The sequence below is a fragment of the Lepidochelys kempii genome, chromosome 2, assembly GCF_965140265.1.
Source record: "Lepidochelys kempii isolate rLepKem1 chromosome 2, rLepKem1.hap2, whole genome shotgun sequence".
NCBI classification, from domain to species: Eukaryota; Metazoa; Chordata; order Testudines; family Cheloniidae; genus Lepidochelys; species Lepidochelys kempii.
The window spans coordinates 248,989,544-249,008,487 of NC_133257.1; the positions used below are offsets into that span (position 1 = coordinate 248,989,544).

At 39.8% G+C, this 18,944-nt stretch overlaps 1 protein-coding gene across 4 annotated transcripts in view; it reads left to right on the plus strand.

Moving 5' to 3' along the window:
• ESYT2 (extended synaptotagmin 2) overlaps positions 1-18,944 on the plus strand; it is a 130,286-nt gene that overhangs the window by 71,818 nt on the left and 39,524 nt on the right. For all 4 annotated transcript variants that reach the window (XM_073334532.1, XM_073334533.1, XM_073334534.1 and 1 more), the window contains one exon: positions 13,078-13,133. In XM_073334532.1, coding sequence (XP_073190633.1) covers positions 13,078-13,133 — 56 coding nt within the window. The remainder of the gene's footprint in view (positions 1-13,077; positions 13,134-18,944) is intronic.

An 18,944-nucleotide genomic window follows, 5' to 3' on the forward strand; every position in this document is an offset into this window, starting at 1 on the left:
GCAACAACCTGGGATCATCCATATCTTCAGTCTATTCATTTAACAACATGGGGAATAGGATTCTGTGACAGCTAGAAAAAAAGTTGTTTTACATTCCAGGAAAAAGTCTATGTAGAAATGTTATAGTTGTAAATGCAAAAGGTTTTTATTGTGGATTTCGGTGTATGATATCCGTATACAGCACCAGTTGATTATATATTAGAATATTTGTTGTATCTTAAGAAAGCAGTTCTTTCATTGTCTTCAGTGAAGGTTCATCTCTCAACCATATCAGCCTACCATGTACCTGCGGAGGGCTAATCAGTTTTTACAAATGATGTCATTAAGAGGTTCTTAAAAGACCATAATAACTTGAACCCTTCAATAAGATGTCATATGCCATCTTGGGGTCTTAATTTAATGCTATTACAATTGATGAAACTTCCTTAGCCCTTTTGAACCTTTGGAGAGTTGTTCTTTATTTCAGTGGTCTATAAAGACAGTATTTTTTAGAGCAGTCACTTCTGCAAGACATATGAGTGAATTACATACATTATGGCAGATCCACCATTCCCAGTTTTTAGTTCTTTGTATGCACCCTAGGTTATTACCAAGAATGGCCTCCAATTTTCACATAAACCAGTCTATAATTTTACCGTGTTTTCCCCCCCAAACATCATACTCGGGATGGTGGAGCTAAATTACATACTCTGGATTTTAGAAGCACTTTAGCCTTTCATTTAGACCAGACAAAACAATTTAGACAGTCCCAAAAATATTTATGGCTTATGAAAGGAAGAACAAGGGAAAAGCTATTTCTGTGCAAATGTTTTCAGGATGGGCTATATTATGTATTATTGAAGCTTATAAATTGAAAAGGTTACCCCTTCCTCAAGAATTTAGAACAATTCTACTAGATCAAAGGCAGCCTCTGTGGCTTCTTCTTCTGGACACTTTTCTCTAACAGAGATATATGGAGCAGCAACACAGAGTTCTGTTCACACCTTTACTAAACACTGTTCTTTCAATTTAGAATCTAGATCTGATTCAAAATTTGACAAGACAGTCCTGCCGTCCTTATTTAATTGGGACTCCATGGTCCCACTATCCTGAGTCAGAGTACTGCTTATTAATTTATCCCATGAGTTGGAATACGTAGAGGACTGTTGAAGAAGAAATGAATGTTACTTACCTGTAACGGAGGTTCTTTGAGATGGACTCTGCATATTCACACTCCCCGCCTGCCTTTCCCACTACCTTGGAGTCCTACGTGCCAAAGGGCTTGGGGTTGTGGGTGAAGGAACTGAGATGGCTGGAGCCCCACACCCCTTTTAAACCCTTGCTCTGGAACACTCAATGTTCATTGAAGGGAGGGGTAAAGGAGGCGCATGAGCACTCCAATGGCTGCTGCTAACTGGAATTTTATGGTTCAGGGTGCACCGGCTGGAGCATCCCATGAGTGTGAATATGCAGAGTCGGTGTTAATGAAGCTCGGTTACAGGTAAGTAACCTTCATTTTCTTAACATTTTTTATAGTTTTTATTGCTTTCCTCTGGACTCTTTCCAGTTTGTCCACTTTTTTCTTAAAGTGTCGTGCTGAAACTGGATATGCTACTCCAGCTGAGGCTTCACCTATGCCAAGTGGAGTGGAACAATTTACCTCCTGTGTCTTACATACAACACTCCCATTAATATACTCCAGTATTATACTTGCCTTTTTCGCAGCTGCATCAGATTGTGCTTCATATTCAGTTTGTGGTCTGCTGTAATCCGCAGATCATGTTCTGCAGTACTATTGCTTAGCCAATTATTTCCCATTTTGTATTTGTGCTTTTGATTTTTCCTTCCTAAATGTTGTACCTTGCACTTGTCTTTGCTGAATTTCATCTTGTTAGTTTCAGACCAGTTCTTCAATTTATCAAGGTCCTTCTAAATTCTAATCCAGTCCTCCAAAGTGGTTGCAACCCCTGCCAGGTTGGTGTCATCCTCAGGTTTTATAATCCTATTTCAACTCCATCAAGTCATTAAAATATTGAATAATACCAGACTCAGATGTTTACGGCAACTGCACCTGTATTCCCCCTTCTCCGGTCCCTCAAGGGTACCCGCTCTAGGATCCAGCTCCTCAGTCATCATCTCTCTTTGGTGGAGACCCTTGTCTCTCTCCCTACTGATGGGGAGTTTTCCAGGCTGCAGTTCCCTGCCTATTCCCAGCAAGCCAGAAAGCCTAAATAAGCAAACATCTGTGCTTTGCTTTCTCTTTGGAGGCGATGAACAAATGTAGTTGCCAGCAGTTATAAGTTCCCACACAGCTCTTCATAAGCAAGAACATTTATTCTTAATGTGGAAGCGTTCTAGAACAGTAGATGAACCTACAGGCATGCTAATAAGCCTATCGGAAGTCACCCCTCCCCCAGCTGCAGAAAGGACTATGATAGGAGACAGTCCTTCAGACACCATCCAAGAGTTTTTCTGTGGATATAAGTTCATAACAGCCTCAAGATATTTAAACTTAATTCAGTAAGGTTTTACAAAGTTACTACAGGAAATTGCCGTATCTGTCACACCAAGGCTGACCCATGTGGGTCCCCACTAGATAGGTCCTTCAACTCCTCCCGGATATAACAACATTATACTTCTCTTCAAAATTACTTACTGTCGTGCTCAGTATATATTGTAACCTTCTGTGTGCTTTTTTTCTTTGCTGTTGCACATGCTGATCGATTCAAGGTCTTATACTCCATTCATACCTGTGGCACTTGATAGAGCAGAAGTGTTCCTGGAGCTATCTGCAGTGGCACCTATGTCTTTTTTTATTCCCCCGACCCCCTCCCCGCATGGTTACAGTTAATTTAGAATCCAGCAGTGTGTGTGACTACTTAAATTACTTCCAATGTACAATATCTTTAATTTGTTACACTGAATTTCATAAAAAGAAAAGGAGTACTTGTGGCACCTTAGAGACTAACAAATTTATTTGAGCATAAGCTTTCATGAGCTACAGCTCACTTCATCAGATGCATTCAGTGGAAAATACAATGGGGAGATTTATATACATAGAGAACATGAAACAATGGGTGTTACCATACACACTGTAACGAGAGGGATCAGGAAAGGTGAGCTATTACCAGCGGGGGGAGGGGGGGAGAGAGACCTTTTGTAGTGATAATCAAGGTGGGCCATTTCCAGCAGTTGACAAGAACGTTTGAGGAATGGTGTGGGGTATGGAATAAATATGGGGAAATAGTTTACTTTGTATAATGACCCATCCACTCCCAGTCTCTATTCAAGCCTAAGTTAATTGTATCCAATTTGCAAATGAATTCCAATTCAACAATCTCTCGCTGGAGTCTGGATTTGAAGTTTTTTTGTTGAAGAATTGCAACTTTTAGGTCTGTAATCGAGTGACCAGAGAGATTGAAGTGTTCTTCAACTGGTTTTTGAATGTTATAATTCTTGACGTCTGATTTGTGTCCATTTATTCTTTTACGTAGAGACTGTCCAGTTTGACCAATGTACATGGCAGAGGGGCATTGCTGGCACATGATGGCATATATCACATTGGTAGATGTGCAGGTGAATGAGCCTCTGATAGTGTGGCTAATGTGATTAGGCCCTATGATGGTGTCCCCTGAATAGATATGTGAATTTCATCTGTCAACACCCTACCCATTCACCTCACTTTTCTACATGCATCATACTTTCATCAAAATCATTCTCTTAAGAGAAAATTTGGGTTGATCATTTGCAAATTTTCTGCTTCATCTGTGCACCTCTTTTTTCAGATAATAGATAAATATGTTTAATACTATCATGCCAGGTATATGTGGAAACTGGGAGCTTTCTCTACGTAATTTCCATTTTCTGAAGGCTACCTCTTTGGCTGAAGAAAACTTGGGAACTTTGCCAACTTCCATGATGATTTTGCTAGGCTGACTTTAAAGGGCACACTATGTTAAGTAGTTGAAGTTCAAAATACAGGTTTTTAAAAGTATGTTTTTTCAACACCTGAATACTATAAGTATAAGAAATATCAAATATTTAAGGTGACAAATGAAGTAGAACCTGGGAGGAAAACTATGGATTTTCTCATTTAGAGTGAATAATAGAAACAAAATGAACTCTAAAGTTTTAACAGTTAGCACAGTGTACTTTGCCTTATCTTTTACTTTTACACAATAAGCCAAGGGGCACAGCGGTGGTCTTCTGTTTACTGTTAGACTTCTGTACTCATTTAGAAATAATATTTAAAACATGAAGATTAATCTCTTAGCTGCTAATCACGTGGTAAAGTTCACAGTTGGTGTTGACCCAAGGATATCTGAAGGTCTTGCATCAGAACAGAGACACATAATGTTATAGGTCTACAACTGAATATGGTGACTTTGGAGAAAAACTATACTACTAGGTTGGATTGAAAGCTTCATATGTAAAGGTTTTGCTAGTTGAAGGCTAGCTAGCTGGAACAAGCTTGTCAGTCACAACTGGGGCCCAAACACTATCTCCATTGCTTAACTAATAGAAAGATTTCTAAAAGTATGTTTTAATTTTGCTTCCATTGAAAGTCAAAGGGACTTAGGCTCCTGAATCCTTTAAGCACTTTTTAATTTTTTTTTACCCATAATATGTATTGTCTCATGTCTCCCAAGACAAACCTACCATGGTGGGGAATTGTTATGACATCGTAGTGTCCTAAATGTGTTGTAAGATGGTTTGGTATTCCTTTTGTAGGCAGACTAAATGGTATTAGAAACATGTTATAGAATCACATTACAGCCCAGGAGTGAAATCCTTTCCCCATTAAAGTAAATGGCAAAATGCCTATTGACTTTGGGAGCAGGATTTCACCCTAGACCTCTTCTGTAATATAACACTATATGCTCATGTCTATGAGCACAAGATCAAACTGAGTAATGTGTTCCAGGCGCTGTTGTCTTGTAACATGATCCTCCAAATACTGTGGAATTGCCTCTGTTGCTAGATCCCATCAGTGTATATCCATTTTAAATTTATTTTATAACTAAACCTGTTCTATTGTGTGTACTAGTTATCTATTGTAGCAAAAAGTTTGTAGAGTATGTGATTCAGATACTTTACAGTTTGTCCATCGCAACACATCCTCTAGAACAGTCCCTGGCTTCTTAAGTTTCCAGATAACTATTTTTCCTATACTTGTATTAAAATGTTAACCAAGGGGCAGGTCAGTGGTCATTCAAAAATCTTGCTATATGAAGCTTTTTCACTACATTTTAGAGTAAGTTAATGTTTTATTTGCTATCCTTCATTACAGAATATAGGTAAAATTTCACATCTGATTTATTTTCAAGGAAAAATTGTTAAATCGGTTTTTCAGCAGGGTCGGGGAGTTTGAAATAGGAATACATGTGATGTGGCAGTGTGCACTAGCTAATTATTACAATGTCTGAAATATTCTTGTGCAGGCCAGCAAATTGACTGAGTACCAATTTTTGTTTGTAAAGTGTATCACCTGTCTCAGTTGCAATGGGTTGTGGATAGGCTACATCCTTCTTCCAGCTGTTGGCAACATTTCACTGAGTGACAAATTCTGAACAAGATCCTTTCAGTGTCATGTTAGCTGCAGAGAAACAGCTTGTACTCTTAAGTTCAGCTAAACAAAGAGGGAATTGTGTGTGTCTTATAAACTGATGACAGAGAAGGAAATTACATTGCTGAGCAATTTTGAAGATACTGTATACTTTCTAATTTTAGACCCACCACGCTGGTTGGTTAAAAATGGTATCTCCTAAATTCAGTACTTTATTATTTTTTGGCATGACTACTAAAAGAATGAGTCCTTTTGATACTTACATTTTCCATTAAAGAGTGCCTGAGTTTGAGAAATTTATAGAGGAAAATACCAAAAGAAACCCACCACAGTAGCATGTCACTTAAAAAAGGAGTAAAAATAAAGAGGATAGTTAAATGGAAACTAAAAGGAACAGTCACAAGAATGAAAAGCCTGCAAGATGCATGGAAACTTTTAAAAAACACCATAATAGGGGCTCAAACTATATAAATATCCCAAATTAAAAACAAACAAACCAGTAAGAGGACCAAAAATCATGCCACCATGGCTAAACAACAGAATAAAAGAGGTGGTTAGAGACAAAAAGACATCTTTTAAAAATTCAAAGTCACACCCTACAGAGGAAAATAGAATCTGGCAAGTCAAGTGTAAAAATATAATTAGGCAGCCCAAAAAAGGATTTGAAGAGCAGCTAGCAAAAGATACTGAAACTGACAGCAATTTTTTTTTTTAAAATACAACAGAAGCAGGAAGCCTGCCAAACAATCAGTGGGGCCAGTGGACAATCAAGGTGCTAAAGGAGCATTCAAGAAAGACATGGCTGGTGTGGAGAAGCTAAATGAGTTCTTTGCATCGATCTTCACTGAACCATTCTTTTTAGGTGAAAAATCTGAGGAACAGTCCCAGACTGAGATGTCAAAAGAGAAGGTTTTGGAACTAATTGATAAATTAAACAGTAATAAGTCACCAGGACCAGATGGTATTCACGCAAGAGTTCTGAAGGAACTCAAATATGAAACTGCAGAACTATTAACTGTGATATGTAACCTATTGCTTAAATCAGCCTCTGTACTAGGTGACTGTTGGATAGCTAAAGTAATGTTGATTGTTTTAAAAGGATCCAGAGGCGCTCCTGGCAATCACAGGCCAGTAAACCTAACTTCAATATCTGGCAAATTGGTTGACTATAGTAAACAACAGAATTATCAGACACGTAGATGAACAGGTTATGTTGTGGATGAGTCAACATGGCCTTTGTAAAGGGAAATCCTGCTTCACCAAAATATTAGATTTCTATGAGAGGGTCAACAAACATGTGGACGAGTGTGATCCAGTGGATATAATGTACATGGACTTCCAGAAACCTTTTGACAAGGTCCCTCACCAAAGGCTCTTAAGCAAAGTAGGCAGCCATGGGATAAGAAGGAGGGTCCTCTCATGGATCAGTAACTGGTAGGAATAAATGGTCAGTTTTTACAGTAGAGAGTGGTAAACAGTGAGGTTCCCAAAGGATCTGTAGTGGGACCAGTGCTGTTAAATATATTCATAAATTACCTGGAAAATGGTAGACAATGAGGTGGAAAAGTTTGCAGACAATACAAAATTACTCAAGATAATTAAATCCAAAGCTGGCTACGAAGAGCTAGAAAGGGATCTCACATAACTGGGTGACTGGGCAACAAAATGGCAAATGAAATTCTGTATTTATAAGTGCAAAGTAATGCAGGTTGGAAAAGATAATACTGACGATACACACAAAATGATGGGGTTTAAATTAGCTGCTACCATGTAAGAAAGAGGTTGTGGAATCATCATGGATAGTTCTCTGAAAACATCTGCTTAAAGTGCAGCAGCAGTCAAAAAAACTAACAGAATGTTAGCATCCATTAGGAAAGGGATAGATAATAAGACAGAAAAGATCATATTGCCACTATATAAATCCATGCTATGCCCACACCTCAAAAAGATATATTAGAATTGGGAAAAGTGCAGAGAAGGGCAACAAAAATTATTAGGAGTATGGAGCAGCTTCCATATGAGGAGAAATTAAGAAGACTGGGATTGTTCATCTTAGAAAAGAGATGGCTAAAGGGAGATATGATAGAGGTCTATAAAATCATGAATGGGTATTCCTGAGGGAATTCTGTGCTAAAAAGTTTAAAATTCTGTGCACAATATTTTAAAATTCTGCAAAATTTGTCAATAAATATATGTGGAGGCTCCAGCGTGGCAGTGGGGAGCACAGGCCACTGGCTGCGCAGAGGTGGGAGATCACCCTGCAGCTCCCCCCTCCCCACCCCACCCCGGGACACGGACTCAGTGGTGAGGCTGCACCCTACCCTGACACAGTGCAAGGGCTGGGCCTGCCCCAGAAACACCCTGGGGCCTTGCCCCTCTATGCCAGGCGCACCAGGTGTGGGCAGGCAGGTTCAGCCTGGCAGGACCCAAGTGTGGAGGGGCTTAGTATGGGGGGATCCAAGTGTGGGTGAGAAGGTACTGTGTGGGGCAATCTGGGTGCAGGCAGCTTAGTGGGGGTTCAGGTGTTGGGTTGGGGATCTGGATGCACAGTGGCTCATTTTGCAGGGTTCATAGAATCATAGCATATCAGGGTTGGAAGGGACCTCAGGAGGTCATCTAGTCCAACCCCCTGCTCAAAGCAGGACCAATCCCCAACTAAATCATCCCAGCTGGGTTCTGTGTGCAGGGGCAATGGGACTGTGCAGGGGGGTCCAGGTGAAGGTGGTTGGGTCTCAGCAGGGGGAGTCTGGGTGTGGGGGGTCTGTAACTCAGCAGGAGAGGGGGCGTCTGGGTGTGGGGGACTCAGGGGCGGGGTCCAGGTGCTGGGTGAGTAGGGCTTGGTGGGGTGGGGATCCAGATGCAGGTGGCTTGTCAGGATGGTCCAGGTGTATAGGGGTTGGGGCTCATCAGGTTGGGGGTTCAAGTGCAGGGGGTAGGGTTTGGTCTTGGTGCAGGGATGGGGGTTCAGATGCAGCAGGGAGAGGCTGGGGGGCTTGGTGAGGTGGGGGTGCAGGGGCAGGTCCGGATGCAGGGCGGTGGGTCTGACCCAGCACTGGCTGGGGCATCCCCAGCCCCGACCCCCTAAGCTGCAGTGATTTACCTCTCCAACAGCTGCTTCGGGCACCCAAAAAGGTGTGCCTGCACTGCGGGGGAGGGGCACGTGACTGATCTTGCAGCTTCCCTTTGCTTCCCTGTCAAAAAGTTGTTATTCTGCGGGGAAGCAAAGAAATCTGCAGGGAACATTGAATTCTGCAGCCTGCAATGGTGCAGAATTCCCCCAGGAGGAGTATTATATGTAGGAGAAAAGGCATAGTTCATATGGATAGAAAATAAGCACTACAGAAAGCACCAAATGGCATAAAAATAAAATCTTCTAAAATCATTTAGCATAAACATTTGACCTATAACCTCTATTAAATGTGTGATGCCATTATGAACATTTTTTCTTAGGGTAAGTGACTCTTGCCTTTTTCAGATTTTTCTGGGGTTTAGTCCCAGTGCAATCCACCCATTGGTTAATTCTTTTAAAAATTAAGGAATGCCAGTCATGTAATAAAGTGGACTTTTAATATTAAACATTAAGATGCAGCAGTTGTACGCTGTATTAGTCTTAGTCGCGCCGTATTTAATAGATTCAGAGTATGACCTATACACATTTAGTAACCCTTAGGGTTATACTAGTAGTCTCCTAAGCATGATTTTGATTCTATATTTATTACATTCAGAGCTCATGTGATAGTGAACGATATTTGAATGAAAAATATGTTTAGAATTAGGCCCCAGTCCTGCAGACATTTACAACAGAGTAGCTTTACCCAGACCAGTAATCCCACTGAACTTTATGGGGCCACTTGTGCATAAATTTACTCACCTGTGTGCATGTTTGCAGGATTGTGGCCTAAGTGCATGTAATGGTCATAATAAGGCACTGGAGAAAAAAGTCTCACTGTAGTAATTGATGAATAACTGTACTGTAGTCTTGTGGCTACTATTCATTTTAGTTACCATATCTTTCAATAGCAAGCACACTCTAGTGGTTAAAGTACAGGAGTGGGAATCAGGATATGCTCTAGTTATTTGTCTTGTCATAGACTTAATGTGTAACACAGCACAAGTCATGTACTCTCTCTGCCTAGTTTTTCCCACATATAAAATTACAATTATTCATTATAAATTTTTCTTTTCGTCTTGTCATACAAGAATTCCTTTACTCATCTGCTTAGCTCTTTGCATTTTTAGGTTCATATAAGCAAGAGTTTTACAAGACTATGTACTTATGCAGTATCCCATGAACCTACAGAAGAAAAGATAACTACTTTCCATTATTATATTTTGACACAAGGCACAATTAATCCTAAACTCACTGCCACATAACGTCATTGAGGTCAGGATCCTAGTAAGATTCACAAAAGGAGTTAAGTATTTAAATAAACAATAAGAACATCTACATTTATATAGTAAAAAATAAAAAGGCATGTAAATCTCAAGCTAGATCTAGGGAAGAACTTCTCCCATGGGGGTAATGCATGTCACAAAGAGGTCCATGCATGGGGGGGTAGCAGGTCAGTCTGATAGCCAGTTGTCCTAGTGCAGTGGTTCTCAAACTTTTGTATTGGTGACCCCTTTCACACAACAAACCTCTGAGTGTGACCCCCCCACTTAGAAATTAAAAACACTTTTTTAATATTTAACACTGTTATAAATGCTGGAGGTAAAGGGGGGTTTGGGGTGGAGCCTGACAGCTGCGACCCCCATGTAATAACCTTGTGACCTCTTAAGGGGTCACGACCCCCAGTTTGAGAGTCCCTGGCCTAGTGGTCAGGCAGTGGCTCCACAGTTCTTTCTGGTCTGGTCATTCTAGACAGGGCTCTGGCTGATTCGTGTGTGGCAGGCCTCAATTCCTTCTGAGTAGTTCTTCTATTCCCCTTAGGGTTCTGTCACAATAGAGGTACAGCAGAGTAAGGTAGGTTTCAGAGTAGCAGCCGTGTTAGTCTGTATCTGCAAAAAGAAAAGGAGGACTTGTGGCACCTTAGAGACGAACAAATTTTTTTGAGCATAAGCTTTCGTGAGCTACAGCTCATTTCATTGGATGCGTTCAGTGGAAAATACAGTAGGGAGATTTATATACACAGAGAACATGAAACAATGGGTGTTACCATACACACTGTAATGAGAGTGATCAGGAAAGGTGAGCTAGTACCAGCAGGAGAGGGAGGGGTGGGGGAAGCCTTTTGTAGTGTTAATCAAGGTGGGCCATTTCCAGTAGTTGACAAGAACGTCTGAGGAACAGCGGGGGTGGGGGGGGGGGAATAAACATGGGGAAATAGTTTTACTTTGTGTAATGACCCATCCACTCCCAGTCTTTATTCAAGCCTAAGTCAATTGTATCCAGTTTGCAAATTAATTCCAGTTCAGCAGTCTCTTGTTGAAGTCTGTTTTTGAAGTTTTTTTGTTGTAATATTGCCACTTTTAGGTCTGTAATCGAGTAACCAAAGAGATTGAAGTGTTCTCCAACTGATTATTTCCCCATGTTTATTCCTCCACCCCCACCTCCGCTGTTCCTCACAGGTTCTTGTCAACCGCTGGAAATGGCCCACCTTGATTATCACTACAAAAGGTTTTTTCCCCCCACTCTCCTGCTGGTAATAACTCACCTTACCTAATCACTCTCATTACAGTGTGTATGGTAACACCCATTGTTTCATGTTCTCTGTGTATATAAATCTCCCCACTGTATTTTCCACTGAATGCATCCGATGAAGTGAGCTGTAGCTCACAAAAGCTTATGCTCAAAAAAATTTGTTAGTCTCTAAGTTGCCACAAGTCCTCCTTTTCTTTTTGCAGAGTAAGGAAGTAAGCTCTACTGGGTCCCTCCCAACCTAGGGCCCTATAGGGGCATTACAGTGTTTGGACCACTTGCTGGTCCACCCCAAGTTATACTCTCCGCCTTCCCCGCCCGGTCACTTCCTACCAGGCTGTGGCTCCTCTGGGGCATTGTCATGGGCTCAGGAATATCAGGTTAGTCTGTCAGTGGGACAAGACAGTCTACTCAGTTTACAACTCCCAAAGAAGAGAGAGCTGAATCTGGATCATCACGTCCAGAGTAGCTTTGGGAATGCTGCAGCCAGTCCTTTCACAGCTTCACAGTCTCACTTCCTGGTGCTGTTACCCACTCAATTTAGAGCACCAGGGTCCTTTTAATTATCCCTCCCTCCTCCCTAGCCCAGTACTGTTCTATGCTGTGCTCGGGTTTAGTATGCAATCTGCAAACTCCATCACAGAGGTTCACCTTGTAAATTGAGGTGGTGCATTTACAAACATTGTTCAAGTATGTCACTAGCCAACTGAGAAGGAGAGATACTAACAAATAGAGCAGAAAGCCTGAAGAGATGTGGAATTCACTTTCTGAACATAGTTTTCAAGAACCTCAGGTTTATGAGAGATTTTTTCATAATGTCCAGTGGATTACAGTAGAATCTCAGAGTTACGAAGACCAGAGTTAAGAACTGACCAGTTGACCACACACCTCATTTGGAACCAGAAATACACAATCAGGCAGCAGCAGAGAGGAGGTGGGGGGAAGCAAAGACAGTACAGTATTGTGTTAAACTTAAACTACTAAAAAAAAGGGAAAGCAGCATTTTTCTTCTGCATAGTAAAGTTTCAAAGCTGTATTAAGTCAGTGTTCGGTTGTAAACTTTTGAATGACCCATAACGTTTTGTTCAGAGTTACGAACAACTCCCTTTCCGAGTTGTTTAGTTATTCATAACTCTGAGGTTCTACTGTAAAGTAAAAATATAAAGGGTAGGTTTTTATTATCTAGAGGTAAATAAAAAAATGACGCCTGACTCCAGTAATAGGTTATAGTTGATATTGAGTCCACTGAGGAAACTTGTTTTATTTGTAGACACAATGCTGTTGTCTTTCATTAGTCACTTTGTTAAGAAGTATGTGCAGAGTGAACGTATGAATATTTGACCAAAGGAGAAAACCACTGATTATAGGACCAACCTTATTTCACAGGAGGGCCACAGAAATCTAAGCACAACCTTATGTGGGCCAAACAGATTCTACATACTTTAATAAGATTTAAAGTCACCTGCATTGATTTATATTTTAAGTTCAGCTTGTTTTGTATGTATTTAGATAGAAGCAACCTATGTATAATGTTGTCTATTTACACAAGCGTACACTAAAATGATGTAAACATGACGACAAAATGCTAATGAATTGGCTGTTATAGTGTGTTGAAGCGGGCCATGGGCCTTATGGAATGCTCTGGTGGGCTGCAGGTTGGGCACCCTGGGTTATAGTAATATGTTGTTGGTTTGGCATGTCTAGAACCCTCCTGATACTGTATGTGTACAGTTGATATTTAGAGATTAATGATAGGATCAGTGTGTTTTTTAGTTTAAAAACAATAGCTTCCTGGAAGCTAGCCATCAGCTTTCCACCCATCAAAATGCTGGATTGTCAGCTTTGTTTCTTCAGCACTGGGAACAACTTTTTATTTTTTTTCTCCTGTTTACAGCTTCTGGAAATTAATTGGACAGGACTGACCAATCTTCTGGATGTTCCAGGACTGAAGTAAGTATAATAAAAGTCATCATGTCTGTTTTGCCTCCTTGTCCATCTCTTCAAAAAAAAGAGTGTGTGTGGAAGGGGCAGAAAGTTAGAAAATCTAAATATCCTGGTTAGATCTGAAACCAACTAAATATGTAGGTTAAATGTCTTATGGCCCATTGCCACTTAATATTCCATTTAGAGTATGTAGAAATTATATAACAATGAGGATTTAATGATAAAAAATATATTAGTATAAGAAAGGATCGTGTCTAGAATAGCTGGTTGAAAATTTTCCAGCAAAACAGTTTTCAGTCACTTTATTCACAGGACTGGGATCCTGAACTGCCCACATGGAATGCTGCTGGGAAGCTGGGCAGCTGATCCAGGAGGCAGGAACCAGGGCAGCTGGCAAACTGAAAAAATCCATTTTGGTATTCCTGAAATTGAATTTTTCTTGCCTTTCCTTCCTATGAAAAATTGTGATTGAAAATTTTTGCAGAATGGAAAATTCTGTTCCTTATAAGCTCTCGTGTCTAGTAAGCTACTACTATTGTGTGTATATGTGTGAAACAGCAATATGCCTTCAAAGGCTTGAAACCTCCCATTCACTTCAGTGGGAGAAAGAATTTTAAAAAAAAATAAAGAAAAGTATTTATATGAATTTCAGTTACTGAGGTTTAAAATAATCCATGATTATGGTCTGCCTGTTTAAAATTCAGTAATATGGGGGGAAAGGGTATTCTCATAGCAGTTAGTTTCAACGGTGTTCATGATTATTTTTTCCTCAATTTGAAGTGTTCAATTTCCTTCCTTTCAAAACTTTCTTGGGACCCTGCACTGTATTAAGTGGTGACGAAATGAAGTGATGATGGAATATTGCTTTATATTTGAAAACAGAAGAAACACGTTGACCTGGGTTTCATGACTCTTTGTGATATTAATGGATAAAAATTCTTCATGAAATAAAGAATTGGTAGAGGGGGGGAAATGTTGTGATATAAAGGCTTTGATACTAACTAGGATAATACCTTGAATTCCTTCACATTAAAGTTATCCATGTTTAGTCAGCGCTTTAAACTGTTGTAATATTGGAGCAAAGACTAATGAGAAGAATGAGTTTGACTCAGACATTTGGGATCAAATTAGAAGACTGGCAGGCCAATCACAAAAGCCAAAATTATCAAACTTCAGTCTGATACCGGAAAATAAGATGCTTAAACTCTCAAGTGTTACTTGATTCCAGAATCGTTTTGGTAACCTTGGATGAAGGAATGAGATGAAAATCCTTTATTACTCAAAATGTATGACTAAAACGTCACTTAAAGATATTTGAAGTTGTTGTGTGAAATCCCAACTGAATAAATTGAAATTAGAATTGCATTAATAAATTAGGATAATGGTTGCCTAACTGCTTTTGTGTATGGCCCACTTAAGACTGACTCTTTGAGGAAAAAGAAAAGGAGTACTTGTGGCACCTTAGAGACTAACAAATTTATTTGAGCGTAAGCTTTCGTGAGCTACGATGAAGTGAGCTATAGCTCACAAAAGCTTATGCTCAAATAAATTTGTTAGTCTCTAAGGTGCCACAAGTACTCCTTTTCTTTTTGCGAATACAGACTAACACGGCTGCTACTCTGAAACCTCTCTTTGAGGAAAGAAGTCCTCTTGGTGAAAGAGAAAATTATGTACTTCTAGAATATAGCCTTTGAGTAATCTTTTGCTGTTGTCAGCTAATAAAACTGATTAAGATATCAGCAACATTTAGGCCCACTAGACTTTAGAGATTCTTATCTCTCTCTAGATATATATTGTTTGCTTGGATGTAAATGTAAATAAAGCTGTGTAAGTTTGCCAAAGTCAAAAACTCAGTAACAGTTACCATAGCACCCTCAATTTGGCCACTCATCTACATAATGTGTGCAACGTGGGCGAGGTGTAGTTGCTGTGGAAACTAAAACTGATTTGACTTGTGTTTACTTTCACCGGTAACACTTTAGTGCTGTATTGGCATTTATTTTCTTTGATTTGGGAAGATGGACGTTCAAAACAGATCTATTTTAGCTATTGTAACCAGTGGTAAATAAGATGTTGCTGCTTGCAAGGAAGGACATAAAATCTCCCATTGATCATCTAATTCGTGCTTGTGGCTCTGGCAGTTATAGCAGCTGTTTAGCGTTCTTGTTTAAATGAAGAGAAAATAATTTTATTTTGAGACAATATTTGAAGTGTTTGTCTTAAGTAATAACTTTAGCTTTTTATCCCTAAATTGCCCCAACATTTTTTGTCACATGCTAGCAGGGATTAGGACTAACTTTGATGCTCCTCTCCTGCAATACGTAAGGGGTGCATTACTTGAGAGTTTCTTGAATTTAAGGGGAAACTTGTATTATTTGAAACTGGAAGGAAACTTATTTGAAACGGATAAAAAAAATATCGGATTTTACAGAATATAATTAACTTATGATAAAAATGGTCACAAGACCTCACAGAAGCCATGAGCTTAGTAGAATTCAATGTTTACATGGGTACAGAATACCCACAGTTATGTTAGATAGGATCGTAAGAACTTTGTAATGTGACATAAACATTTATACTTCAGGGCACTAGTGAACCATTTAACTGGCAGGGATTAGGAGAACACTTCACTTTTGGGCAAAATATTCCATAATTGTCCAGTATGTGTTTTCTTGCACCACCCTGAAGCATCTGGTAGGGAGCTGGATGGATCACTGGTCTGATGCAATTTTTCAATTCTTATGTTCCTATAGCAGTGCTTGCCATTAAGAAGTCAGTTGTTTTCTAACGGGTGCCATAGTTACCAGAGTTATTTCTTATTTGAGGTGTAGGAGGAAACTGAGGAATTACAGATATAAATGGTGTGTGGTGTCCGACTGCTAACAAATAACTGACTTAGTAGCAACTACTGTACATCAGCCTTCTGTACAAAGTTGAAAATGTTTTAGTAAACCAGTGGTATTTTCTCTATAGTCTGCAGCAATGTAACATTTAGAAGAAAATAGTTCTTTCTTGAGAGAAGACTTGGTAGCATTTTCACTTTACTAGACACAGCTCGTCTTGGAGTGAAAAAATGTAGCAATTCCAGTTTTGTCACAGTCCAGCAGTCCCAAACTCAGGATGGTAAATATTTGAGGTTAACTGGTAAAGCTCCACCCATTCCAATAAGCTTTGTAACCACAGGCTCCTGCTGCTGTCTCATTATATGTTTATTTTGCTGGTTTTCACTTGAGCTGTAAAACCTATCATTATTGGCTAATGTGTCACAAATATCTAGTTTTAGGCTTTTTACTTGCCATATTTTGATTCCTCTATTTGACTCCATGCACCCACTAAAGATAAAAACATTTTCCTGGGACTTTAAAATATTTTGAAGACCCAAAAATATCAGCTGAGTATTTTGGTGAGAAAAATTTGACACTACCAGTTTCATTAAGTGACCAACTTCTAGGGCTTGGAAGTGGAGTTTCAGGGAAGGTTTGGGAGTGGTGCCTTCTGACAGTTGCACGTTTCCCTCAGCTAACATGCTTGTTCAGAGATGCATGGGAGTCAGGAGGAGGAGGCCTTCAAAGCAAATTTGTAGCATTCATGTTCAATGCCTATTTTAGTTACCCAGTGGTCAAACTACAGGTAACTTGTTGATTCTGTTATCAGCCTCTGTTTTCAGAGATTTATCACATACCAGCAAATACTCTCCCCAAAATGAAACTTTAATATGCTTCGATGCAACATTTCCATCCTACGTGTTTCTTTACATAAGTGTTTATTCATGTGTTAAAAATGTTGGTTTACTGCCTAAAAACATTTTAAACTTTCAGCTAACTCAAAACTGGTTTAGTCAGTTTTAAACAAAAAACAAACAAACAAACAAAAATCAAAGAAAAGACGATAATATGAAAAGGAGTTTAAATATCCAGGAACTGTAGTGCCTTTGTAACCCACACACCTCTCGGGTGTGTTGCTGTGTCCCATCTAGTGGCACTGAGACTGCTTAAAGATTAAACAGCCGTAGCTAAGAGGCACGTGGGTTTTAGCTCATGCAGTAGAAGCTCATGCATTTAGCTCCAGAGGTCCCAGGTTCTATCCCACCCGCCAACAAGTGTCATCGGTGTTACACCTAGGTACTGTTTTCTCTCTTCTGATAAAATAAAACTTTCTGACAGTGCAACTTGCATTTGGATTTGAATGTGTCGTCAAAACTCTGTGCAGTTCTGAGGGATATATGTGTAGGAGTAGGTGTGTTTTGTGCTAGTGAAGGATGGCAAGAACAATGTAAGATAGTGGTGACCAAGCTGACCACTGTAGTATGTGTGCATCCAGAGAGCAGTAGGTGAGTGCTGTTTTATTACAGCAAGGTGCATATTTTAGTAGAGACCCAAATTGGGGCACAAAATATATCTTGTGATTAGGGCCTTGTCAACACTTGAGAGTAGCCCCAGTTCAGCAGTTGGTGGAGTCTGGGCTGTACTCTTCTTGTGCTGACAAGGGGGGAACCAAGAATTCACCTATTAGTTAGTTCAATCAGTGCAAACGCTGGCTTGCCCTTGTCGACACTTAGCAGTCAGCACTTGTTCCGCTATACCAATTGCTGAATCAGGGTTACACCTGAGTGCAGAAAAGAGCTTAAACAAATTGTCCATGCTGTATGTCCTGTTGTGAGTAGTCCAGAACATTTGCTGTTATTTATTATCCTAAGTCCTGTCTACACTGAAATTTCAAAATAGCACCTTTAAAATGTATGGCTTCACTGGCAAAATCAAATCCGCAGTTCATCACTGGCACAGCTGAACCAGCTTTAGCAATAATTGAAGCTGTTATTTAGAGAGGGCTTAGGTATGTTTCACTATGTTATCTAACTGTGGTTACTAACTCCTAAACCTCCCTACAGTGCTGCTACCGCTCACACTGTACCAGTAGTGAAATACCTGTCCAATTTTTACAAGTGTAGACAGTACAACCAAACAGTGTTGTTTCTCTAGAAAAGTGCTAATGTTTCAGAGCTCAGTTTAGACCCTATCTTAATATTTTTCTCATTGGCATTGCTCAGGAGAAATAAGATTTTGTTAATGATTCCTAACGAGTATGATTTTAGTGTCCTCCTCTCCATAGTGTGACACTAATTCTCTGTTCGCTGCAGGCTATACTTCACTCTCACCGCACACGTTTTTTCTTTGTGCATTTTGTTTTTAATTTAAACCCTCCTAATTTCTTTGAATGCATGCAAAAAGATAGCTTGTTTTGTAACAGTACAACACAGCCTAGCTTTCCAAAGCAGAGTTGAATGATTAAAATAATTACATTTAAAAACTAAAATGCATAACAGTGAACATCTGCTTCATCAATATATAATGGAGGTAACAGACCTTATACTTCATTCAGTAGCCTTTTTTTTCTGAATGATGACGGTGAGAGGCCCTACTGGGTCAGACCAAAGGTCCATCTAGCTCAGTATCCTGTCTTCCGATAGTGGCCAGTGCCAGGTGCTCCAGAGGGAATGAACAGAACAGGTAATCATCAAGTGATCCATCCCCAGTCGCTCATTCCCAGCTTCTAGCAAACAGAGGCCAGGGACACCACTGATGGACTTATCCTCCATGAATTTATCTGGTTCTTTTTTGGACCCTGTTATGGTCTTGGCCTTTACAACATCCTCTAAGGAGTTCCACAGGTGCATTGTGTGAAGAAATACTTCCTTTTATTTGTTTTAAACCTGCTGCTTATTAATTTCATTTGGTGACCCCTAGTTCTTGTGTTATGAGAAGTAGTAAACAACACTTCCTTATCTACTTTCTCTATAGCAGTCATGATTTTATGGAC